At 36.2% G+C, this 27,253-nt stretch overlaps 1 protein-coding gene across 1 annotated transcript in view; it reads left to right on the forward strand.

Moving 5' to 3' along the window:
• MACC1 (MET transcriptional regulator MACC1) overlaps positions 1 to 27,253 on the forward strand; it is a 76,122-nt gene that overhangs the window by 39,459 nt on the left and 9,410 nt on the right. The window contains exon 6 of the mRNA XM_012551440.3: positions 5,560 to 5,748. Coding sequence (XP_012406894.1) covers positions 5,560 to 5,748 — 189 coding nt within the window. The remainder of the gene's footprint in view (positions 1 to 5,559; positions 5,749 to 27,253) is intronic.

The raw sequence follows: 27,253 nt of genomic DNA on the forward strand, positions 1-27,253 counted from the left end.
ACTGGGGGCACTAAGTCCAGAAAGTCCCTTTTGCTCCTGATTCTATGTATCTAAGGAAAAAGCAAGCTCGCATAAGCTAGAGAAAAAGCGGACAAGGCTTTGTGAAATTTATTTGGTGCTTGCTTAGTGGTCACACAAATGGATTCATTTGTCCACATCTGTCATTTACTCTCTTAGGAGAGTCTGACCAGGCTGCCCAACCCCATTGAGGTGACACTATCCTGACATTGATAGACCATAGTATGATAGATGTCATTACCTCTGTCACAGACTGCCCCAAGGGAGAGACAACTACCTTAGGAAGACAGATTGCAGGCCTGGAGCCTGAGAGAACTCAGAGCGCTAATAATTCACCACCAAACTCCTTAGTTTTTTAGGCAGGGATGAATTCCTAAGCAGTTGTCTATGTGGACATGGATGCAGAGGCCTAATTAAGAAATAAGCAAAAGAAAAACTAGAAAGTTGCCTTTGGACCTAGGTTACACTAGTAGAGTACATAGATGAAGACTAGAGAAATACCTGTGAGTCCCAAGGGATCATGAGCAAGGCACCATCCTTCTCCATTCTACTCACTCTCTCAGAATAACTCTGTAATGTCCAAATAATAGGTCTGGTCTCAGAAGTATCCCTGCTTCTTCTTCCCTTAATATATCCAACAATTACTACCTCCCTGTTTCACTGGAATAGAAATATTAGTGATCTTCTAGGAGGAAAAGTGCACTCTTTCCTTATCCCATTCCACATCCATTGGTCGCTCCCTTGTCTGGCTACTGTAAACTTGTCAGGTCTGACCATTAGGAAGGTGTTTGGCCAACAAGGTAAACATTTTAACATCACATAAACAAGTTGTGCTTTCATGCTATCTCTCCCCACATGTGTTGAATCAATATTTTGAATTATGCTACACAACTCAATTATACAACACTGATTGTTTAATGAGGGGATGTATTGTTTTGTATCTTGACAAATACAGTTAAAGTAGAAGTTGTTTTTGGAAATACAATGAAGCAATTACAACAATCAGATAAATATTGGCACCAGGGCATTGGTCTGCCCTAGACAAGGTTTAAAAATTGTACTCTGTTGAGCTGGGAAGTTATATCCGGAATATTTTACTGTTGATAAGAACTTTTCACCCTACACTCATGTACTTTGAATTATTCCAGAAATCTGTGGGCAATGAGGGGTGAAAATGCTTGGCATTAAAATTGTTTATTTATACAAGTAATATGAAAAGTGCCTCTCATGGAGTCTGACCTCTAGACCCAGCCCTGTCTACCCATACTCTGTCTCTAACTTTGAGAAGGATTATCTGCAAGTTTCAGAAAGATTTGGCTATAAAATGACTGATCAAAATAAAAACAAATGTACATCTGAGTTGTAGAAGACAGAATAATGAGGACTGAATTACATGGTGGAAATCATAAATATATGTAGAATAACTCATTAGCTTTGCTGCATCTCACAATATGCCTATTGAAGGCTGAATTGCACATTTATTTCATTTCTTTTGTTGGCCTAAAAGTGTTTACATGAATACAACTGTCATGTCTCTAGATTTTAAGACTTAATAACTATAATACATTCGATTTTCATAATTATGGCAGGAGTTTGGCTTCAGGGCTCTTTGTTCATTTGTTTTCATTGTGTCCAACTCTTCATGACCTCATTTGGGGTTTTCTTGGCAAAACCATTGGGGTGGTTTGCCCTTTACTTCTTCAGCTCAAATTTTTTTCAGATGAGGAAACTGAGGCAAATAGGGTTCCTCACACAGTTATTAAGCATTTGAAGTCAAATTTGAATTTAGGAAGATGAATCTTTCTGACTCCAGAATTGACACTCTTTCCACAAGCTGTGGGCAATGGATGTGTCAGTCTTTGGGAGGTGTGGGATAGAATGAGCACTTAAAGAAATGCATTCATGCTGTTCATACAGGTTCCTAGGACTTAACATTAGTGTACCCATTGAGGGGACTAAATGTGGGCTCTGAATTTGCAAAGAATGGATACAAAAGAGTATAGGGAAAGTGTGCACAAAACAGCATAAGGGTGTCACACTGAGGAAAACGTTCAGCCTTTGGATAATTGCCTAAGACCAAAAACCAGCTGCTGTCCGCAGCAGCTTGCAATGGTAGCTTTTAAGCCACAATCCCCATCTCTCCTACATCCCATCCCTACATGTACATTCCACTGAAGGCAATTTGGTCCAAAACAGCAGGCTTCATTTGTGAGAAGTCAAAGTTCATTGTTGCTAGAAGATGACTTGGCAATTCCTTTTCTTAATAAAGTAAAAACAAAAAAACAAAAACAAAAAAACTATAACTTTAGTTTTGATATCCAGATAAATTCCTCCTCCAAATAATAAGCCAAATAAATAAAACAAAAGAGAAAAAACAAAGAAACAGCAATGCAGTTCAGTAAAATGACCTAATATATCATTCTCAGGCTGAGTTATTTAGACCCCAATCTCTGCAAAAAAGGAGATACAATTTCTTTTTTGTTCTTTTAGGGAAAATCTTGATCTTTATAAGAAAATATTGACCCCCCCTTTTATCAGTGTAATCACCACAAGTCAGATGAATTAAGTTTGTAGGTATTGGGTTGTAATGATGAGCTCCTGTGGTTATGCAAATGTGTGTATGTGTGTGTGTGTGTGTGTGTGTGTGTGTGTGTGTGTGTGTGTAGTTGACTGTTTGCTTATGAGTATAGAGAGTGATTTTTTTTTCTTTACCCAACAAGATTGAATGGACTTATTTATTGTGTTTTATAATTGACATCATTAAGAAACAGAAAGATTTTAGAAGTTTCTAAAGGCTTCTACATAGAGAAGGAAGAATTAGGTTATAAAGCAAAACAAAAAAAGGGAAGAAAATAACAGTAAGAAAAAATTGATTATTTATTTCATAAGTGTTGCATTGTCTTAAATGTGTACTGATTTAGCTTCAATTAGTACATGTTAGTATATCTCCTAGAAAATGATAGGTTTGTCTTTCTTTATGTAACAGATCTTTGAAAAGTCATTTGTATATAAAATTTTGGCTAAAATTAGAGTCATAGAAATGCAGCAACTATAACACTAAGGAAGGTTGCTATTAGAAAAACAACACGTGGCTGGTTCATTAAAAAAGTTAGTTTTTTCTTGGTAAAGTGATTAATTATGCCCCAATTTCAGAGATATATCAGATATTCAGTCTGTAGTGAAGTCAATAATCAACCAGTAAGCATTTATTAAGCACCTACTATATGTCTGGCACTGCATTAAAAATTTAAAAAGAATAGAAAAATATCAATGACAATTGAGCTATTGCTGCTTTCAAGTTTGCAAAGCATTTTGTGTCAGTGAATTCATTGGTAAGTCAATAAGCCTTTGTGCTCAGACATTGGATGTACAAAAGAAAGGTAAAAATAGTCCTTGCCTTGAGGGAACTCAAGTTCTCATAGAATGGACAATGTGTAAATAACTAAATTAATAATAAAATACTTCCTGGGTAGAGATAAAGTAAACTCAGAGAGGAAAGCATGAGCAGCAGCAGGGATTGGGAAATCCTCTCTACAAAAGGTGTTATTTGAGTTTGCTCTTAAAATAAGCCATGAAAACAAGAGGAGGAGGTGAGGAGCGAGAACATTTAGGGGAGGGGAATAGCCAATGGAAAGGTAAGAAGAAGGGACATTAGTTTCACGAGTGAGGAAGATCAGAAGGCAGGTGGGGCTGCATCATGGAGCATATGGTAGAGTTTAAGGTCTAAAGGCTGGAAAGGACTTTAAATAACAAAAGATTTATTTGATCTAGTGGTAATAACAACTGAATGAAGGTTGGAATGGAGGAGGAAATACTGAGGCAGACAAAGCAGTTAGAATGCTATGGAAAGACTAAGTAAAGCCATGGGCAGATGAACAAAAAGGATTGTTATGCATGTAGAGAAGGGAACAAACATGAGAGATATGAAGGTAGAAATGACAAGACTTGACAACAGATTGGATGTATGGGTGTGTTAAGGTGACACTGAGACTAGGATCCTTGGTGATTGGGAGGATTGTGGTATCCTCCAGATTGCTAGGAAAATTCAGAATGAGGAAGGGTTTGAGGTGAGCATGAGATAATGATTCTGTTTTGGACATGTTGAATTTAATATTCTCCAGTTCAAGATGTCCAGATTTATTCATTACTACTGCCAAATGTAGCTGAGAGGTTGAGGATGAGAATTGAGAAAAGGCCATTGAGTTTGTTGATTAAGATATCATTGGTAACATTTTTGAGGAGAATCCATCATCTGTTCAGCTGTCCAACTGATTTTATTATGTTACCTGATCAATAAACTCCAAGTAGGTTCCTATTTCTTTCAGTCTCAGTTACAGCATTCTCTGTCTTTTTAAAGTCTTTCATAAAAAGCTCCTTCCTACCTTTCCAGTCTTCTCAGATCTTACTTCCCTCTATTTACTCTGTTATCCAGTCTTTTTGCTCTTCTTTGTACTCTAAACTCCATCTTGACTCCAAACATTTAAACTGGCAACAATCATATCTGGATCTCTTCCTCCTCGTCTCTACTTCCTAGCTTCCTTCATTTCCGTCCAGTCCCAGCTAAAATGCCACCTTCTCTGTGGTCTGTCTCAGTCCTCCTTAATTCTAGTTCTTCCCTCTGAAATTAGCCCTAATTTATTTTTCATATAGCTGATTTGAATGTTGTCTCCTCCGTTAGATCGGAAGCTCTCGAGAGTAGAGACTGACATTCTCTGTATCCCCAGCACTTAGCACCATGCCGGGCACACTGTGGACACTCTGTAAATGCTAGCCAGTTGACAGTTTCAGTTGTATAAAAAGGTTAAAAGCCTGGCTTCGTGTGATTGGGAAGAGGGGAGATCAGGTAGAGATATTGATCATGGATGGTCTTTCCAATGGGTTCAGCCACAATAAAGAGGAATCCAAAGAGGATTTGGAATCAAATCCTATGTGATTCCAAAAATAACAGATAAAATATGATATCTATCCTATTGATCAAGAAATTAAGACACAGATGGTTGTGAGTTGCCCAGGATTTCTACAAGTTAGTGTCAGAGGCAAGATTCTAGCTTTGTCCCCTCTTGGTTGCAACTCATCATTCTTCCCCTTCATTATATCATGTTCATCCCTCTCATTTCCTGGGTGCTGATCCTACACAAGGAAGTGACTTGTTCAAAGTAACAGAGTTGGGTAGAGAACCAAAAGTCAACCCCAGCTTCCTCCTCCTACTCACCACATGCTGCATCTCCCAACATTTGTAGGGCAGTCTAACTGCCCTATTGCTCTGGTGTGTTTTCATATATATGGTTTGCTTGGAGCACAGTGTACAAACATTGCTCACCTGTTATAGTGAATGAAAAAATACTGCTCAGCTACAGTAGCATTTGGTAGAAAGCAAGGAACAGTTCCTTGAAGGTGAGTGTGTGTTGTGTGTATGTGTGTGTTGTGTGTGTGTGTGTGTGTGTGTGTGTGTGTGTGGTATTTTCCATTTATAACATCAGGCATTGATGACGTATTTTAAAAGATGGCAGCAGCATTCTCACCATGTAACTCTTGCCGCAGGCGCTGCTGAAGATAGACTGTCAAAGACTGGTTGTGCATCTTATCCGAGAGACTGCGATTCTGACTTCAGCTGTCAAACTAGGCAAAGGCTGGAGAGAGCTGGCAGAAAAGTTAGTGAGACTCACAAAACAGCAAATCGAGGCGTATGAGATCCCTCACCGCGGAGGAGCCGGAGAAGTTGTCACAGAGGTAAAAACAAAACCTCCTTGAAATTTTCAGGGATAGACTTTCACTTGCCATGCGATGTCTGTAGGGTCCACAGGATGAAGATGCAAAGAGCTGACTGTGCATAAAAAGAACAGGAGATGCACAGTGAGAACACTGCAGATATTTTATGCTATGCTTCTGTGCTGTCCAAAATGGCCTATGTCAGTTATTCCTCTGCTTAACACCATTAAGAGACATTCTTTAAAATGTGAGTCCTATTTGAAAGGCTGGTGCATTATTCATGCTTAACATGAGACACAGAGAGACAGAGACAGAGAGAGAGACACACAAACACATGGGGGGGGAGGAGACGGAGGGAGGTAGAGGGAGAGAGAGACAGAGGCAGACACAGAGACATACACATAGAGGAATAAAGAAAAAGAGATACAGATGCAATGAGGAAAATGAGGTATTCTCCTGCGTGATTGCTACTTGCCCTGGGAATAATTGCACTTACCTTCAAGAACCATAATGAGGATAATGTGCGATAATATTTGTAGAGCAGTTAGCATAGTGCCCGCCATAAATTTTTGCTTCATCCCCCTTCTGAGTGGAACTCCCCTGCATAACAAAAAGCTCAGTGAATGGGCAGGGAGGTGCACAGTGGATGAAACATTGGAATTGTAATCAGGGAAATTTAAGTTTATATCCTAACACACTAGTTATGTAACCCTGACAAGGTTTCTCTTTTTGCGCATGTGTATAAATGGGGATTATAGTAATACTTATTCCCAGAATTATTATAAAGGTTAAATGAGATAATACTTATAAAGTGCTGTGTAAGTTCTAAGTAGCATTATTATTAGCTAAGCAAAACAAATCAACACCTTGGCCACACCTGGTGACGTGTGCCTCATTCTGAATCAATGGACCTGTGATTTTCTGCCAAGATGAGGAGAGTATGTTTTATCCTCAATCATCTAGAATCAAGGATGATCATTGCAATGAGCAGCATTTTGCTATCATTTAATATAATTTTTCTGTGGTTCATTGTGAGCACTGTGTAAATTATCATGACTCTGATCTCTTCCCTCTGCATCAGTTCATCTAGGTCTTTTCAGTTTTCTCTGAATTACTTACATTGCGCTTTCTTTAAAGAAAGGCTGCAGGAAAAACCCTGACTCTGGCACAAGAGGAACTGGGTCCATTTTCCATCCTTAACCCTTTCTACCTTTTTGACCCAAGTCTTCCACTGTGTCGGCTCAGCTTACTCCTCATAAAATCAAGGAATTGAACTAGATGACTCTGAGATGACTCTTTCAGCTTTACATCAACTCTCCTTCTATTTTTCTACATTCATTTATTGCATTTCCTGCCTCTGCCAGTGTTATGACCTTAGCCAAAAAACAAAATAATCTCTCTATGCCTCAGTTTCCTTATCTGTTAGATGAAGGTTGAAATAGATGGCAGCTGAGATTATCTCCAACTCTAGATATAGTTTCCTATGATCTTTTATCTTCATAATATGAAATTTATTCAATATCTACTTTGTTTCTACTTGTTTGCTTTTGTTTATTTTTATCATAACAAAATATTGCTATGAATTATTCTGTGCATGTTTGCATGTATGTATTTCTCTCTTTGTATCTTTGTATCTTTGTCTCCCTGAGATTTTGTTTCTGCTTCTCTGTCTCCCTTTATCTCTATTTCTTCCTATGTTTCTCTGTGTCTCTGTATCTGTCCCCTCTCTGTCTCTCTCTCTGTTTCACTCTATTTTTATCTGTTTTTTTGTCTGTGTCTTGCTCTCTATCTCTATCTCTCCCCCTGTCTCTCAGTTTCTCTCTTTTCTTTCTGTTTCTCAGTATCTGTCTCAATGTCTCTTTCTGTCTCTGTCTCTTTTTTTCTATCTGTCTCTCTCTCTGTTTCTGTCTGTCTGTCTGTCTCTTTTCCAACTGTCTCTTTCTCTCTGTCTCCCTCTTTTATATCTGTCTTTTCTTTTATATCTGTCTTTCCATCTCTGTCCCTCTCTTTTCTATCTGTCTCTGTATCTCTCTTTCTTTGTCTCTGTCTCTCTCATATTGTTGAGGTGTAGATAAATGAGGGCTAGATTTGGGGTACCTAAATGAAATTAGGGTTTAGTTAAGGTCTAGTGGCAGGTTTGGGGTACAGGGAGTCAAACGAGTTCCCCTGCAACCCCCTTGGATTCAGTGCAAGGATACGGCGGTATATGAGGTCTTGTAGCTGAGTGGAATTCCCAATAAAAGCATTTATTGGCCTCAAGAGCTAGATTGATAAAAGAGGTTTATTATTGAGTTTAGAAATAGGAGATAGGTGAAGGTAGAGACAAGGAGGGCACTGGACAGAGGGTCCAGTGGACAGAGGATCCTCACATGGCTACCATGTTTGGAATCTCTGCAAAGAGGGGTTCTCAGTGTGGCCCTTTTAAGTTGGAGACTTAGCTCGAGGGGCTTTGGGGTGTAGCCCCAAAGTTGGCTCAGATCTGGGTGGGGCTGGGGCTGGGACAGGTCCAGATCTTCTATTGGAATTCAAAGGGACCAGGATTTGTGAGTCAAAGGGTAATTTACATTAGCTAGGGGGGGTTGGGAATCAAAGATTGGAATCTTTCCTGCATCAATATCTTTCCTCTGCTTTTGGTCTGCCTATGGCCAACAGTGCTTTCCCCCTCAGGTTTTTGCTCTCCTTCTAACCTTGGCTGCATTGGTTTTGTTTGTACAAACCCTTTTTAATTTAAAATAAAATTATCCATTTTGCATTCTATAATGTTCTCTAGTTCTTCTTTGGTCATAAATTCCTTTATTTTTCTCAGATCTTAGAGGTAGGTTATCCCTTGTTCTCTAATTTGCTTTATAGTATCATCCTTTATGTCTAAATCATGAACCCATTGTGACATAATCTTGGTATAGGGTGTTACTAGTTTCTATCATATCATTTCCCAATTTTCTCAGCAATTTTTGTCAAGTAGTGCGTTCTTTTCCCAGAAGGTGGAGTCTTTGTGTTTATCAAACACTAGATCACTATAGTCATTGACTATTATATTCAAGAGCTAATGCTTCCTTGACAAAATGATGAACTTCTTAGAAGAGAATATGCATAGTGAGTTGCAACCAATTTTTGTTTCCATTTTTCTGGTATTTTAATACCTTTCACCTCTTCTTCCTCTCTCTACCCTGAATCATTCTTGCTTCTTCCTTCCCCTTGCTCTTTATGTCCAGTCACTTGTCATGTTCTGCTCTCAGCTTAAACAAATACCATTCAAGTAGAAGCCCTCATTAATTCTCATCTAGAATATTGAAATTATATTTTAATTAGTAGTTAATTTCACCCTTTGATCCCTGCTGTATATTATTCTCTGCTGAAAAATAATCTTCCCAGGGTATAGACCTGGACATAGACCTAGAGCATGACCATCCCTTTCAAAAACCTTCACTGACTCTGTTATTTAGGGAATAAAATAGAAAGTTCCCAGTCTGGCATTTAAAACATATTCCTAATTATCTTTTCAATCTTATTACATGTTGTCCTTCTTCTTGCCAATTCAGATGATGCTGAACCCTGAGTATTTTTAACAAGTCCTCTTTGCCTGGAATGACCTTCCTCCTCATCTTTTACCATTTCTGAGACTTGGGTCATATACCACTTCTTTTGTGAAATCATCTTTGAACCAACCTCTCCTTATACTCCTGCACCCAGCTGAAATTACCTTCTTACTTCATCTTCAGCCTTTCCTCCAGTGCTCAGAATCTGATTCCTGATCATGTCTACTTTGGATTGTGTGATATGGTATTAACTGTTTTTATCCATACTTTACAAATTGGAAAATTAAGGTGTAGACAAATAATTACTCATTTATACTTATCTAGTAAGTTTTGGAGCTGAGGAAGACCCTGTCTTTTCTCTTTTCTCACCAAAGACACAGTTAAGGAGAACTTTATCACCCTCAATGTAGGAAGCAATGGTTCACATCTTTTTTTTGGTCACATTTCTGGCTGGCCCAAAGCCTATCCACAGCTCAGCCAGCGCAGGATCCATCAGTACAGAGAGATTCTAGAGGATTCTGATTCTACCTATTTTTTCCTCATCCCTTCTGCTGAGTCAACAGCAGAAGGAGGCCTCGGGTTAAGACTCTTCTCCTGTTTTGGAAGAGCTGACACAGCAACAGACACTGCAAAATCCTCCAACTGCTGCCTTGCTACCTGGTAAAGAACTCAGGAAAGAGGCTAGTTCCCTCAGGTGTCCCATCCTCTCTTAGATTTCTACTAGTTCTACACATCCCCCATGATCTCTGCTTTTGTTCCATTTTTTTTTTTTTGCCCTTCCCTCTTCTTTCTCTCTTCTGTATCCACCTTCCTCCTTGCAAAGCAGTAGATTAACAGGGGGATGGGTGAAACATTTGGCTCCAGTTGGTGATGGGGAAAAAGAAATGGGAAGTTCCTTTTCCTCATCTCCATCCTTGTTCCTGGATCAACATTTCTCTTGATGCCTCAAGTCCATTATAGTGTCAAATATATTAGCTGGCAGATATATTACTGAAAAGCTTGGTGGCTCAATGGTTAGAGAACCAGGTCTGGACTCATGAAGATTTAACTCAGATTTAGCCTTAGACACTGATTCTAAGTGCAAGACTTAATCACTCTGTTTCAGTTTCCTCTTCCATTAAAATGGATATAACAAATCAAATGAGATAATTTTGTAAAGTGATAAACAGTATCTGGCACTTAACTCTGCTATACAATGTTAGCTATTAATATTCTTATTACTAATTGTGTGCCTGTTACAAAATTTGTTGGCTGATGTTGGATCTTTCATTTTTTTTAATGACTTTACATGTGTCAGGATTATGTTTGGGATTTGGAGAAATAGACAAAATCTCCAATGAAATTGGCCTGACTGTGGGATTTATTTGTCATGTACATATACATACACATATACATGCATTCACTTAAGGAACATATTCAATTCCCCAAAAGTCATCAAAATAGTCACTAAGAATTCATTAAATGCCTGCTCTGTGCTAAACCCTAAATGCAGAATATCTGCATCCTGACTTACTGACATCTTGGGTTTTTTCCTTGGCTAAGAAAAGAGAAACTGCATGTGAAAGAAGCACTCGGGAGGGTCCAATTCCCTCTGTGTTCTCTCTGTGGCCATGTCCCCACTGTGACTGGAGGAAGGAGCATCATCTAAGCAGCATTTATCAGCATTTCTTTGGAAAATTTCTGTGTTCACTTTCTATCCCCAAGCTGAATTTTATAAGATGTTATAAGTTTTTTTTTAATGGCATTGGGGTTCTTGTACATGAGTAAAATTCAAATTGGAAGTAAGACTTGTAGCTAAATATGTCTCTCAGATGATTTCCTTTGAACTGTTGTACATGCACTATAATTGTGGTCATCATGTTCCTGTAGAAGTTATTGGAAAAAAAACACAACATGGAGTACATCAAAAAGATTTTTGAAATGAAAACAAAATCCATCCCTGGACCAAATTTTCTACTTTACTGTATACATATAGAAATATATGTGATCCTTCCACAAAATTCACCTTCAAAGATCTTATGACTTTTACTTCCTTTAGTACATGTGGGGTCTATGGGTGACAGGGAAACTACGTATTACTTTAGGTATAAGGACTACTTTCCACCTATAATGTTTGCTTACCAACCAGTTCTCACCTTGGTTCCAGGAAGCCATAGCATGCATACACCCATTTAAAACATTTTGGCAGTTGGAGGTAAATCAGCTTGAATAGAGTCAATGGACCTGAAACCCATCAATGAGTTAGTGGGGTGTCTATCCCCATCATATAAAGGTTTTCCTCAGTGGAATGAGTGGATGTGAACAGTTTTTTTTTCCTATGGGCTCAATATGTGCAGAAGCAGGTCCTGTGGAGAAGCACTTAGATCTGGCTTAGTCATCAAAGATCCCAAGATCATCTACTTTATCCTGAACCATTGAGAGTGTGTCTTGCTACTGAACTCCAGTGACTGAATGAGGTCAAACACTTGGCTCAACTCCACCTCAACTAAATCCAATTTATGTGTGAGTCAAAATCTGTCACTCGTACAATTTTATCATTTTTACCTATATCAGAGTCCTGTAGTGATAGGCAAAAGAAGAAGCATCAGATATGAATACATTGGCAACCATAGTCAAAACCCTAACACATGTGGGGTGGCCATAGGGTTGCCTTCTCATTGAACTGAAGCAACATAGAATTTGGCAACCCCTGGTGTATCTGAACAGCTTTTTATAAGGTTTGTACTTGCTCATCTCCTAACATGAGGAAAGGGCTAGAATTATGATCTACTTCATCTAAGCTAACTCAGGCAGGCTTGCTGTGGCAGGTTGGGGTCCTATTTTACAACTGAAACACAAAACAAGTATGAAAAAGATTTTTTGGAAGACGATTCCATCTACTATTAGTACATGGAATGGGCACACATTTATGGTGACAAGAAATCGAGTAAACGTGAAAGACAAACAGCTCTTGTTGCAAGAGAACTTAACAGGTACAGCATCCAAAGAGCAGCCCAAAGTAAAAGAATCTGGAAAAGGAATATCAGGCAACCAAAAGCAGAACTGGATACAGAACCAGATACAGTGGTCATAGTAAAGGGGAGCACCATGAAGTTGATGTAGGTTTTACAATCAAAACTAATCAAGTCAACAAGCTTATATGCCTCCTAAAAGGGAATGAACAACAGATTCGAAACAATGAAATTACCCTTTGAAGGAAAGCACCATCACTACCATCAGTCATGTTCTCACCATGATGAAAGTTAAGGAGTTAAAAATTCTTTTTATGAATACCTGGAGGCCCTTCTCATCAAGGTATCAAAAAATGCCAAACTTTTGATCCTGTGTGATTTTAATTCCAGAAGACGCACAGATGATCTGACATGATTGGAAGTCCTTGGGATTAATCGACTCAGAGAAGTAATGGCAATCAGTTATGACTAAGAATATCTGTGTCTCGTGACTTTTTCCTTATCACCACTGCCTTCCATTTACCTAAATGCAATAAAACTTCATGGATGCACCCTTACAGCAAAAAATGATATTTAATGAACTGTGTTATTGTAGGAAGAGAAAGGATGGGAGAGTGATGGAGGCAATGTGTGATGCAGTGTTGACCAATCATTGGCTTGTCCTCTCTAAGCTAAATGTTCACATTCTATAAAAATACTGGCCCTGAGGAAAGATGACTGCTTAATGTCCAGCAAGTAGAGTACTTCTCCAAGAGAAAACAGTTCCTTGTGAACTTGTAGGGAAAGCTGAACCTACATGTGCTTGGTGACAGTGGAGCAAAAAAGTAATGGGCAGGTTTTGGAGATTTCGTGTACAATATCATACTTACTCATCTGGACCAGAACACTTGCAAACATCAAGACTGGTTCAATAAAGAAAGATGATGGGAAAATTCAGAACCTGTTAAATAAAAAAAAAATGAGCGTTCTGCAGGATTTACCTGCAGGACAGCTTGTCCATTCTAAGAAGGCAATGTTTATCTTCATCAGAAGTAAAATGTAAGTGAAGCTTAGAGAGATAGAAGAGCTGTGGCTCAGTTATAAAGCAGATGAAATTCAGTTTTATGTTGACAATAACAATCCAAAGCACTTTTATGATGTCCTGTCAAATACCTGTTGTACATGTCAATTACTCAGTGTTGACTCAGTCACATTGATGAGTGATAAGAACATGCTCCTGGAGAGATAGGCTGAACACTTCCATAGTGTTCTTCACAGGCCAGTATCAACCAATCCTGAGGCCATTAGATGTACTCCTCAAATTAGTCGTTCGCTCTTTAGCCATACTTTCAACTAAAGAAGAGTTGACTTCTCTTGTGGGACAAAATGCCTTCTGATATTTCTAATCTAACTTAAATTTGGAAGGCAGGGAGTTCACTGCTCCTATAAAAGTTGACTGAAATCTTTCAGGTTATATGACAAGAGGAGGTTATCCCCCAGGGGCTCAAGGATGCCTCTATTTTACACTTCTATAAAGGAAAGTAAAATAGGTGGTCATATGACTTTCACAGGATAGTCTCTTTTAGTTATTGCCAGCAGGAGCTTGCCAAAGTCCTTAATAGATTGATCATTCACCTGAAAAGTGGCAAACTATCTGAGAGCAAGTGCGACTTCAGAAGGGAAGAGAAATGGTTGATATAGTGTTTACAGTTAACAAGTTCAGGACATAACAGGACATTGGTCTATACCCAACATTCGTTGACCTGATAAAGACCTTTGATACTCTTAATCATGAGGACTTGTGGAAGATTACAGCAAATTTTTGTGGCTAAGACAAATTCACCACTATTGTATATCAATTGCAGGGTGGCACGCTTACAAGGATTCTGAATGCTGGATGATACATTCACACTTACCAGTCACAATGGAGTAAAACATGGCTGGATGCTTGCCCACATGATTTTTAGCATGATACTTCCTGCAATATTGTTAGATGTCTTCAATGGGCACAAAAATGGCACCCAGGTCAGCTGGTCCATTGATGACAAATTCTTTAACTTGAAAAGGCCACAAACCAAGACTAAAGTGAAGGGAGAATCGATGCATGACTTTTTTGTTTTCAGATTATTGTGTACTAAATGTGGGCTACAATTAAATACATATTTTATTTTAAAATAAACTTATTTCTACAGCTGGTACTAATTGTGACCACCAAGAAAAGAGTGGTTTTCCATTAGTCAGCATCATATCATCCATACATGGAACCATTAATTGCAGCAAAAGGAGAAAATTACCTTGGCAGTATATTTTCCAGGGATGTATGCATAGAGGATGAGATTGATGTTTGCACTGCCAGAACTTTTTTTAGTGTTTGGAAGGTTTAGAGGGGAACTGTGGGAAAAAAAGAAATATTATGAAAGTCTACAAAGCCATTGTGCTTACCTTTTGGTAAGCCCATGAAACTTGGACAGTGTCACAGTGAGAGCCATACCAGGAAACTGAATGAATCACTTCCATTTGAATTGTCTTAGGAAAATTCAGAAGATCACCTGGCAGGACACTTCAGTCTTTCTCCAGCGGATCTATCTGCCAAGCTTTCAATCTCTGTGGCACAGAGTACAATTCCGAAGAGCTGGCCATTTTATTTCTATACCAATTGTTAATTTGATTAAAAGATTATTTTACAGATGGCTCACACAGGACTGATGCTCACACAGAGGGCAGAAGAAGTGCTACAAGGACTCTCTCAAGGTATCTCTGAAGCATTTTGACATTGATTGTGACACATGAGATACACTGCCCAAGAGTGCCCAGCATGGTGTGTCTGTACCGAAGAAAGCTTGGTGCTCTATGAGCAAAGCAGAATTGTAGCAGCTCAAAGAAAATATGAGATATGCAGACTGAAAGAGAGCTCCACTCGAAATGGTCATATGGTCTATTTTTGCCCAACCTGTGGTAAAGCCTGGTAAGCTTATAATGGTCTCATCAGCCATCGTCAGAGCCAATGGACAACATAGCGATGTCATTTTGGTCCTTTTCAAGAGTAAGGGAACACAATTAGCCAAAATAAACAGTATATACTTATGTATGTATACACACAAGTATTATATATGTGTAAATATAGGCATGCGTGTGATGTAGTAAAATGAGAAACAGTATACAATACATGTAACACATGTTTAGACACACACCATACACATGCATATACTCATGTGTGTTCATAATAGATGTAAATGTGTGCATGCTTTAAACCCATTTTATACACCCAAACCTAAAGAGGCAGAGAGAGATAGAGATAGACACACACACACACACACAGAGGGACAAAGACATAAAGACAGAGAGACAGAAATAGAGACAAAGAGAGAGAGACAGAGAGAAGATAATTGGGGTTCAAAGAGACAAATGTATGTATCCTGCCTACTTCCTTCATTCTCCTTTAGCTCATCATTGTATTTTACAATTAATTTCCTCCTTGCTACAGCTTGTATTAGAATTTCATCTCCTGAGTTCCCCAAGGCTCTGCTCTCATTCCCCTTCTGGTGAAAACACTTTGGGGAAGAGAGCTTAGAGAATTTCTCCTTTTCCAATTACCTCACCCCAACCTACAGATGCAAATGCTTTTTGTTTCTTTTATGTTTCCTATGAAGCCCAGAGTTCTGAGATTGATTTTCTGTAAGTTCTGTAGGGGGCAGTCCCTAAGTATTCATGGTCAGGCAAAAGTGGGTGTTTCTATGTCAAGATGAGCCCTTTTCCCCAGATTTAGAAGTTTTGTAATATTTGGAGGAGTCTCATACTACCTGGACATCCAAAATCTATCCCAGAAAGGATTACCTGTCCAACACACAGCCTATATTAAGTTATATATTAAGACGATTCAACAAGAAAGGAATCTTCTTTGTGGAGGTTATATTATTATGTAGAAAAATTGCAGAGTTTATATCAGACATCTTGGATTAAACCATTGACTCTGATAGTTATTTTAATCACAGACAAGTTATTTCTTCTTGTTATGCTTAATATTCCACATCCATAAAATGAGGAGAGGTAGATGGTATAATATAATGGCTAGCATTTTTTTTTAATTATAGCTTTTTATTGACAACATATGAAAGGGTGATTTTTCAACATTGTCCCTTGCACTCACTTCTGTTCCAACTTTTCCCTTCCTTCCCTCAACCCCCTCCCCTAGATGGCAGGCAGTTTTATACATGAAGGATCCATGAACCTTGCTATTGTAACCCTTTTGGACTTCTGGCTCTGTTTCTATTCTCTAGTTTAATTTTCTTTTATGTGTTATCATGTTATTATTAGAAAGTGAATCACTTTGTGAGGAGAGGTTGCTTTGCTTTTTCTATTTGTATCCTAGTATTTAGCACATAGTTATCATCAACATCATCATCATCTTCATCACTAACATTTATATAGCACCTACTGTGTACTAGACACTGTGCTAAGTGTTTTACACATATCTCATTGGAATGTGTGCTGTTTTATGTCCATTTTACAGTTGAAGAAACTGAGGTCATTTGTTTAGGTCACATAGCTAGGTAGTGCTTGAGGCTAGACTTGAACTCAGGTCGGGATCCTGGTGCTCTCACTTGTAGTGAGGGAGACTCACTCCCCCTGAGACAGTCCATTCCACTTTGGCTTTAAATGTTAGGAAGTCTTTATCTATATCCAGCCTGAAAGCTCCTTGCAGCTTCTAGCTTTTGGTCCTTGTTCTGGAATTAAGAACACATCTAATCTCCTCCACAGAAATCCCATCAGATGTTTTCAGATAGTTATCACATCCCTCCTTATCCTCTAAAACACCCCCCACACACACACCTCATCTCGCCAGCTCGGGGTCAAAGCCAGCTCTCTGGAGCATTACACTGTAGCTGCTACTAAGCTCACACCAAATCCTGTGGGACTAGGCTTTGGTTCTGACAGTTCAGCCATTTTCCAAGCTACCCAACTCTCTCACCATTCAGCTTATATCTCTTCATCTTATCTGTGAGAATAGCATGGAATATAATAATAATAATAAAAAAAAGCTACATTCACTTTATCTGATCCATGATTTCAGTAGGCCTGCCAAGAAAGAACATAAAGTTGCTATGACAGGACCCCCTGATAGGGGGGCCAAGCAGATTCTCGGGGACTCCTGCTTCCTTTCTCAGAGAGTTACTGGCCATCTTTGGGAAACATGATTGTAGAAGTTTTCCAGGGATCAAAGTCAAGCTCAAAATCCAATAATGGGCTCGCTTAATTTCAATGTTCTGGCAGCTACTCTAATGTGACAATAAGTCACACTTCATTAGCTGCCACACTTCATTAACTGACCTTGCTTGGGACCTTAGACATGGAAGGGACCTTGAAATTCATTTAAACCAATATCTACATTTTATGAAGAAACTGAGGCTCACATATGGGGACTGGCTCAGATGGCTCTGACTCAATTATTAGTCTTTCTAATGGGTCATGCTTCCTCCAAGACTTTATTCATGGCTTTTGAAAAATGTAAAATGGATGCTGATTTTCCTATATGCGCACTGGCCTTCTTGAGATGAATCTTAATCAGAGATGTCTCACTTTGTGCCTCCAGAATTTAAATACTGAGTTTCCTAACCAGAAAACAGCTCGGCAGAAATACAGACATAAACTAACATCTTACACCACATATCAAGTTAAAGGGTGGCAACATTAGCAAATTAGGGAGGTGTGGAAAATTTGCTCTCTTATATCTATGGATAATGAAGGAATTTATGACTAAATTAGATGTAGAAAGGATAATAAGAAGTACAATGTATACTTTTCATTATGAGGAATTAAAAAGGGGTTGCATAAATGATATCAATATAATTAAACTCAGAAGGAAATAAAATAATTGGAAAAAAAGTTTTATAGCAAATTTCTCTGATAAAGGAAGGCCTCATTACTCAAATATATAGGGGGCTGAGTGAAAGTTATAAAAATAAGAGCCATTTTTCACTTGATAAATGATTAAATAATATGGACAGGAAATTCTCAGAAGAAGAAATGAAAGTCATCAATAGTCATATGAAAAAAAATGTTCTGAAAACTACTGTTTAGTGAATGCAAATTAAAATAACTATTTACTACCTTACACAATTAAGCTTGACTAACATGAAAGAAAAACAAAATAATGAATGTTAGAGGATGTAGAATATAGAGACTCTAATGCATTGATAGTGGAGTTGTGAACTATTTCAACCATTGAGAACAATTTGAAACTATGGCCAAAAGATAATCAAATTGTGCGTGTGCATATTCTTTGATCCTGCAATATTGCTACTAGGTTTGTATCCCAAAGATATTTTGAAAAGGTAGGAGGAGGGAGAGGGAAGAACCCATTTGCACAAAAATATTTATAGCAGCTCTCTTTGTAGTGGCAAAGAATTGGAAATGTTAAATGTTCATCTGTTGGGAAATGGATGAACAACTTGTGATATATAATTGTGAAGGAATATTACTGTGCTTTAAGAAATGATGAGCAAGTGGATTTCAAATATCTGTAAAGACTTATATGAACTTGAATCAAGAAATTCCAACAGATTTAGGATGGAAAATGCCATCTGCATTTGAAAAGAGACTTATGGAGACTGAAGTGGATCAAAACAGACAATTTTCACCTTTTATTGTTGTTTGTTTCATTTCTTGTGTTTTTTTTTCCACTTTGTTCTGATCTTTCTTTCACAACAAAACTTGTGAAAATAAGTTTAAAATGATTGCACATATCAGATTATTTGCTGTCTTTGGGATGGGGAAGATAAGGAAGGAAGGGAGAAAAAAACTTGGAACTCAAAGTCTTAGAAAAATGAATGTTGAAAACTATCTTTATGTAAATCGAAAAATAAAATAATATTGAAAAAAGAGACAAATATGAACTAATGCAATGTGATATGGGAAGAATCAAGTGAACATTGTACACATTAATAGCAATACTGTCCAGTTATGAACTCTGAATGAGTTTATTTTTCTTGCTTTTTTGGCAACATGGAAATGTTTTGCATAATTACATATGTATAATTGATGTCATTTTGCTTGCTTTCTTAATGGGTGGTGAGGAATTATAAGAAGAGAGAATTTGGAACTCAAAAATTAAAAAAAATAAGAGTAAGTTAATAGTAGTATTTTTAAAAGAGTTACCTTTCCTGTAAATTTTTAGGTTCTAGGGCTCTCTCTCCTTTTTCGGAAAATTTGTCTATTCTCTTGAAATTTAGAATGTTTCTTATTATATCCAGATTTCCTCTTTCAGTCATACATTCTAAGATGGAATATACTCTTGCCCCCATTTCCTAAGCTATCATTCCATCCGAGTAAGCATTATCTTCTTGTTGTGAAAAAAAAATGTCCAAAATATGTATTCTTTTCAAATAGGTTCCTCTGTTTTTTAAAAGATGCCGTTATTATTAAGGTAAATCAAGAAGATATTAATCTAGAGACTCTATTTGGGGAGAGTGAGAGTGAATGTGCCCAACTGTGAACACATCTAGACATAAGCATATTTATTTAAAGTAATGATTAAGTTTGACTTGTGATACAAAACTCTGTAAACCTTATCAATGATTAGTAAAGGTCAATATTATAATGTAGGGTTGTGGTGTCAGACTCACAGAGAAAGAGATTCCTGTGGCCACATATTGACTTAGAAACCACAAATTAATATGATATGTGTTGGAGTGTATTTTTATCAATTTTGTTAAACATTTCCCAAATATTTTTAAATTAGATTCAGGTTTCACTCGCTCAGGGAGCCATAAGGTCTGAAGGTTGTGGGTCTGATATCTTTAGCATAAGGCAAATATTCCTACCCTGGGAAAACAGGATACCTGAGTTCAAATCCTATCCCTGCTTTTAGTGATCCCTTAACTTAAGAGAATTCATATCACTTGTCAGTTTTGTCATCTGCAATACAGGATAGTTATAATACACCACTGTCTTAGTGAAGCAGTAGCAGCAGCAGGAACAGCAATAGTTGAAGCAGTAACAGATGTAGTAGTAATATATATAGGAAAGCAACTAGGCTAAAGTGGAAACTGAAGACTGAACCGAGGATATTAAAGGAAGATTTGGAGGAAAGAAGTGTTGGGGAGGATAGAAAGTGTATGTATTGGGAGCAAACCTCTTTGTCAGCTATAAATTGCTATGCAAATGTGAGCTTTTACTGTAATAAAACTCCTGTGTCATCTTAATGTTATAACTAGTGAAACATTTTTAAAAAGCCTTTATTCATTGTGTTTATTGCATGAGGGATTTAGGTGGATTAATCTCTGAATATATCAAATTGTAATTATTTAAGAGGAGTTTAAACCAACTATACTCTCTCCTCTATTCTAATTTTAAAAGCAAAAGAAATATAATGTTTAAGCTTAAATTGCCTTTATCTGCAGTGTTCTTCAATATCTGGTGCATTAGCTAATGACTCTGTACTGAGTTGAAATGAATAATTCTAAACTGAGAAAGCTTTAGCATTTCTTTTATTGTATCTTGCTTTGATCTTAAAAAAGTAAAAAGTAAAAAAAAAGTAACATACTGTTACTATATACTCTCATCTTAATTTTGCACATTATCAATTGCTATTAAATGATTCCTATAATCTTTTATTTATCCTCTGCTGCCCACAGGCCAGGTCAAAGAAAATTGTGTTCTCATTTTCCCACATCCTCTTCAACATTTATCATTTTCTTTCTTTCCACCCCCCCCTTTTTTTTTGGTCAAATAAACCAATCTCATAAGTGTGAGGAGGTACTTCACAGTTGTTTTAATTTACACTTCTCTAATCAAAAATGATTTAGAGCACTTTTTTATATGACCATAGAAAGCTTAGATTTCTTTAAAAACTGCTTGTTCATTTCCTTCGATTATCAATTATGAAATAACTTATACTTTTATAATTCTGACTCAATTCTCTATATATTTGAGCAATGAAGCCTTTATCAGATACACTTATTGAAAATCCTATCCACATCCCTCAGTTTTCTGCTTTCCTTATAATTTTCCTTCCATTGGTTTTGTTTGTGCAAAACCTTTTTAATTTTATGTAATCAAAATTATCTATTTTACACATTGTAATGCTCTTTACCTCTTGTTTGTTCCTAAATTCTTCCTTTATCCTTAACTCTGATAGATAAATTATTTTATGTTCTCTTAATTTGTTTATAGTATCACTCTTTACATGTAAATATGACATTATCTAGGTATACAATATGAGATGCTGGTCTATACCTAGTTTCTGCTACACCATTTTCCAGTTTTATCATAGTAATAAATAATGTTTTTGTTCCAAAAGCTTTTATCTTTGGGTTTGATATATAGTAGATTACTATGGAAATGGTATGGTGTGACCATTACTATGTCCACTTACTATAATTTGTACCTAATTAATTTCACTAATCTACCATTCTATTTTTCAGTACCAAATTGTTTTGATAATTACATCTTTATAATACAATTTGAGATCTGCTTCAGCTTGATCGTCTTCTTTTATATTTTCCCCTTGATGTCCTTGAATTTGTTTTATCCTAGATGAATTTTGTTATTATTTTTTCTAACTCTATAGAATATTTTTGATAGTTTGATTGATATGGCACTGAATATATTGATAAGGTAAAATTTTCATTTTGTTATATTGGCTCAGCTTGCCGAAGTGCAATTAATATTTCCCCAATTGTCTATATGTGACTTTATTTGTGTAAAGAGATTATTATATGCAATCTCCTTGGGGGCAGAGACTAGCTATGTAATGAGAGGTGAAGATACACATTCTGTGAATTTCTGTAACACCTAATTAATGAAGAATGGGGGAGGGACTTGCTCTTCAGGATAGGAAATAAAATGTTGTCTTCCAAAAATATGTCTACTAACCTAGTCACCCATACTTACAAGAATGTTAAATAAATCTTTCCTGCACTAAAAAAAAGTATATTATACTTATGTTCACATAGTTCCTGGGTATGTCTAAATAGGTAGACTTCCAGGTACTTTATATTCTCTATAGTTATTTAAATGGATTTTTTTTTTTTATCTTTTGCTACTGGACTTTATCAATAATATAGAGAAATGGTGATGATTTATGTGGGATCATTTTATGTTCTTCAATTTTGTTAAGAGTGTAAATAATTTCAACTAGTTTTTATTTGCTTCTATAGAATTCTCTACCTCTACCATCATATGATTTGTTGAGTGATAATTTTTTTTTTCATTGCCTATCATGATTCCTTTAATTTATTTTTCCTTTTTTTATGGCTATAGCTAAATTTTCTAGAATGATAGTAAATAAAAATGTGGTAACAATCAATCTTGCTTCACTCCCGATTATATTGGGAAATCTTCTAGATTATCCCCATTAGCTTGCTGATGATTTTAGATAAATATTACTTATGACTTTAAGATGAGCTCCATTTATTCTCTGGTGTTTTAATAAAAATTGGTATTGTATTTTAGCAAAGACTTTGTCAGCATCTCTTGAGATAATCAAATAGTTTCTGTTGGTTTTGCTATAGGTATAGTCAATTATGCTGATAGTTTAGACCTGCATTCCTTGTATAAATCTCACCTATTCATAAGGTATAATCCTTGTGATAATATTTCTGTAATTTCTTTTCTAATATTTTATTTAACATTTTAATATTGATATTAAGGAAATTGGTTCTTGATTTTCTTTTTTTGTTTTGGCTCTTCTTGGTTTGGATATCAGCACCATAAAAAGAATTTGGGAAGACTCCTATTTCTCCTATTTCAGTTAGTTTAATACAGTATTGGGATTGATTGTTCTTTAAATGTTTGATATAATTCATTTGTGGATCCATCTAGTCCTAAGGATTTTTCCTTAGAACATTCATAGATGGCTTGTTCAATATGTTTTTTCTAAGATTTAATTATTCAAGTATTTTATGTCTTCTGTTAATCTGACTAGTTTATATAAATATATATATATATATATATATATATATATATATATATATTTGGTTAGATATTCATCAATTTCATCTAAATTGTCAAATTAATTGGTGTATTATTGGGCAAAATAGCTCCTAACAATTGTTTTAATTCCCTCTTAAATGGATGAAGTCATCCCTTTCATTTTTGATAATAGTAATTTGATTTTATTATTTCATTTGTTTCCCCATAAAATTAACCAATGGCTTATAAATTTTATTGTTTTTTTTCATAAATCCACCTCATTGTTTTATGTGTACTTGTTTCAAATGACTTTCTTATAAATAACATATTGTAAAATTCTTCTTTTTAATCCATCCTGCTATCCACTTCTGTTTTATAACTGTGTATTTCTCTCCATGCTATTTTTCTCTTGTTTATCTGCTTCTCTCTTATTCTTCACTCTTTCCTTCTTCTGAATCCTTTACTTCTGATCACCACCTTCCCAAATATACCCTTTCTTTTAGTATCTCCCTCCTTCTATTATCCCAATCCCTTTTTACTTCTTTAGAGTGTAAGATAGATTTGTTTCCAATTGAGTGTGCATAATTTACCTTCTCTGAACTAATTTTGATGACTCCTTCATCTTCCCTTCCATTATAATAGCTCTTTCGTGCCTCTTTTATGTGGGATCATTTTACCCAATTCAATCTCTTTTCCTCCTCCCTCTTTTATTTTTTTCATCCCCTCAGAGTCTCTTATATCCACATCCTCTATGTACTTATACTTCTTATAAGTTTTCTTATAGTAATAAAGCAAAATTTATTATTATTAATAAGCATTTTAACTTAATAATAAGCAATTTAACTTTATTGAAAAATGTTTTTCTTTTTAAATTTCTTTTCTTGTCTACTTCTTTATGCTTCTCTTAAGTCTTTTTGAAAATTGAATTTTCCATTCAACTCTAATCTTTTCATCAAGAATATTTGAAAGTCCCTTATTTGTTAAATATTCATTTTACATCAAAATATTATGCTCAATTTTTCTGGGTAATCTAGGCTCCTTTGCTTTCCAGAGCATCATGTTTCAGGCTCTCTTATCCTTTAATGTAAAGTCTGTTAAATGTTGTGCATAGACTATCTTCTCAATATTTGAACTCTTCCTTTCTGGTTATAAGCAGTATTTTCTTTTTGATGCAAGAGTTCTAAAACCTATAGATAATGTTTCTAAGAGTTTTCATTTTGGAATTTCTTTTAGGAGGTGATCAGGGGATTCTTTAAGCTACTATTTTAGTTTCTGGTTCTAGAATATCAGGGCAGTTTTCCTTGATAATTTTTTAAAAGGCAATATCCAGGCTTTTTTTTTTTTTTTAATCATGGCTTTCATATAGTTCAATAATTTTGTTAAATCATCTCTTCTGGATCTATTTTCCAAGTCAGTTATTTTCTCCCTGAGTTATTTTACATTTTCTTTTATTTTCTTGACTCAAATGAATGTGTGTGTTATTCCCTCTTTGAGCCAATTATGGTGAGAGCAATATTCATTCATTCTTCCTTACTTTCCCTTCTTCCTTTCTGCTGTAAAAGGCTTTTCTTACTTCTTTTATGTGTGATCATTTATCCCATTCCACCTTTCCCTTTTCCTTTCTCCCAGGCTACTCCTCTCTCACACTTCATTCAACTAACAACTATCGTGTCCTCTGCCCCCCCCCCCTTTCTGTGTGTGTGTGTGTGTGTCTGTTTGTCTCTCAATATATAAAGTTTCTTCTAATAATGAGAAAGGTTTTATGAGTTACAATTGACAGTTTCCTTTGTAGGAATGTAAACAGTTAAAGCTTATTAAGTTCCTTATGATTTCACTTTTCTATTTACGTTTTTATGCTTCTCTAGAGTCTTATATTTGAAAGTCAAATTTTCTATTCAGCTCTGGTATTTTCATCAAGAATGCTCAAAATCCTTTATTTCACTGAATATCATTTCCCCCCTGGAGGATTATACTCAGTTTTGCTGGCTAAGTAATTCTTGGTCATAATCCTAACTCACTAGTCCTCCAGAATATCATATTCCAAGACTTCCAGTCCTGTAATGTAGAAGCTGATAAATCTTATGTTATCTTCACTGTGGCACATTACTTTTATTATTTGTTTTTGACTGCTTGCAATATTTTATCCTTGAACTGGAAGCTTTTTAATATGATTATAATGTTTCTGGGAGTTTTCATTTTGGGATCTCTTTCAGAAAGTTATGGGTGGGTTCTTTCAATTTCAATTTTACCCTTTGTTTCTAGAATATTAAAACAGTTTTCTTTGACAATTATTTGAAAGCTATCAAGGCTCTTTGTAAAAACCATGGCTTCCAAGTAGTTCAATATTTTTAAACTTTCTCTCCTAGATCCATTTTCCATGTCAGTTGTTTTTCCAATGGAATATCTCACAGTCTTCTATTTTTTCAATGTTTTGATTTTGTTTTATTGTTTCTTGATTTCTCATAAAGTCATTAGCTTCCATTTTCCCAGTTCTAATTTTAAAAGAATTATTTTCTTTAATGAGTGTTCATATCTCCTTTTCCATCTGGAAAATTCTACTTCCCTTTTGGCCAATTTTAAGACCTTTTTCTCCTTATTGGCTTTTTGTATTTCCTTTCCCAGTTAGGCTTATGTGATTTTTAAGATATTTTCTTCAGTAATTTTTGTGTTTCCTTTACCAAGATGTTGGCTTGTTTTTCATGATTTTCTTGCATCACTCTCATTTCTCTTCCCATTTTTTTCTCTACCTCTCTTACTTGAATTTAAATATCATTTTGAGCCCTTCCATGGAGTGAAAATATTTTTCTTGGAGACTTTGGATGTAGGAGTGTTGACTTTGTTATCTTCTTCTGAGTCTGTTTTGATCTCACTTGTCACTATGGTAAGTTTCAATGGTCAGGATCTTTTTCTGTGGTTTGCTCATTTCCCCAGTCTATAATTTGACTTTTGAATTTGTTACATTTGCACTTTGCTTCTATGGTGGAGCTGTCCCAAGCTTCAGGGGTTTTGTGCAGCTGTTTTCAGAGATACTTCAGTTTTTTTTTTTCTTTTTCTAAGGTAGTATGATCTAAAAGAAGATGTTTAGTATTCTCCTGGGAAATTCTCTGTCTTTGAGAAACCACATGTACTTTTTTCTGGCCTGGGAGTATGAGGAGGGTCTTTGCTCCCATCCTGCTACAAGTTGTGGTATGCTTGTGTTCCTTCTTGCCCTGGAACTGCTACTCAGGGCTTACACCCAATCTGAGTATGGGCAAGGCAAGAGTCCTGCCTCAGTGCTACCAAAGAGACCCCTGTAATCTCTTTTTGACCAGTTGTTCGACCCATTTATCATCTGTTGACTGAGAGCTCCAGAAGCTGCCATCACTGTTGTTGATTCAGTGGTTCCCAAAGCCTGCTCCTGAGTTGTTGAGATCAGGACTGTGCTGATTCATTCCTTATTCTCACCCAAGTGAGAAAGATCTTGGGAGATCATGCTGATCTTCCAAGTTGTCCTAGGCTAGAAAATTATTTCACTACATCTTTTTGTAGGTTCTGATGCTCTAAGATTTGTTTAGAGTCATTATTTAAAGGTATTTGGAGAAGTTTGTGGAAGAATTTGTATTAGTTCTTGCCTTTACTCTGCCCTCTTAGCTCATACCTCCAGAATACAACACACACACACACACACACACACGTATACACACACTTACATATATGTATATACATATACATCTTTCCTTAATTTTTTTTTCTGTCACTCCAGTCATCCTCCCTTTTCCCACCATATATACACTTAGCCAAGGGTGTGCAGGTATATGTTTAACTACCAGATCTTTGGGAGGTGGGGATTTCAGGAAAAGGATTTGTATATATGATATGATTTCAAGTTTATTATTATTTTCTCCAAAACTTTATTAAGTCAACACAATAATAAATCAGAGCCTTATTTGTGATATTTACCAATTTTTGAAATATAAATGCCAATGCTGAAAATTTTTTAATATTGGCTCTTTTGAGACACTTTGAACTCTCACACATTCCCATTTATCGCTTATCAGCCTGCCAAGATAGAGTGATGGATAAAAGCTTATATTTCAGATCACTCATTAAAAATGGCTTAGACAGCAGTCATCAAAACCATTTGGTACCGGCTAAGAAATAGAGTAGTTA

This window comes from Sarcophilus harrisii, chromosome 5 (genome assembly GCF_902635505.1).
Source record: "Sarcophilus harrisii chromosome 5, mSarHar1.11, whole genome shotgun sequence".
Classification (NCBI taxonomy): Eukaryota; Metazoa; Chordata; class Mammalia; order Dasyuromorphia; family Dasyuridae; genus Sarcophilus; species Sarcophilus harrisii.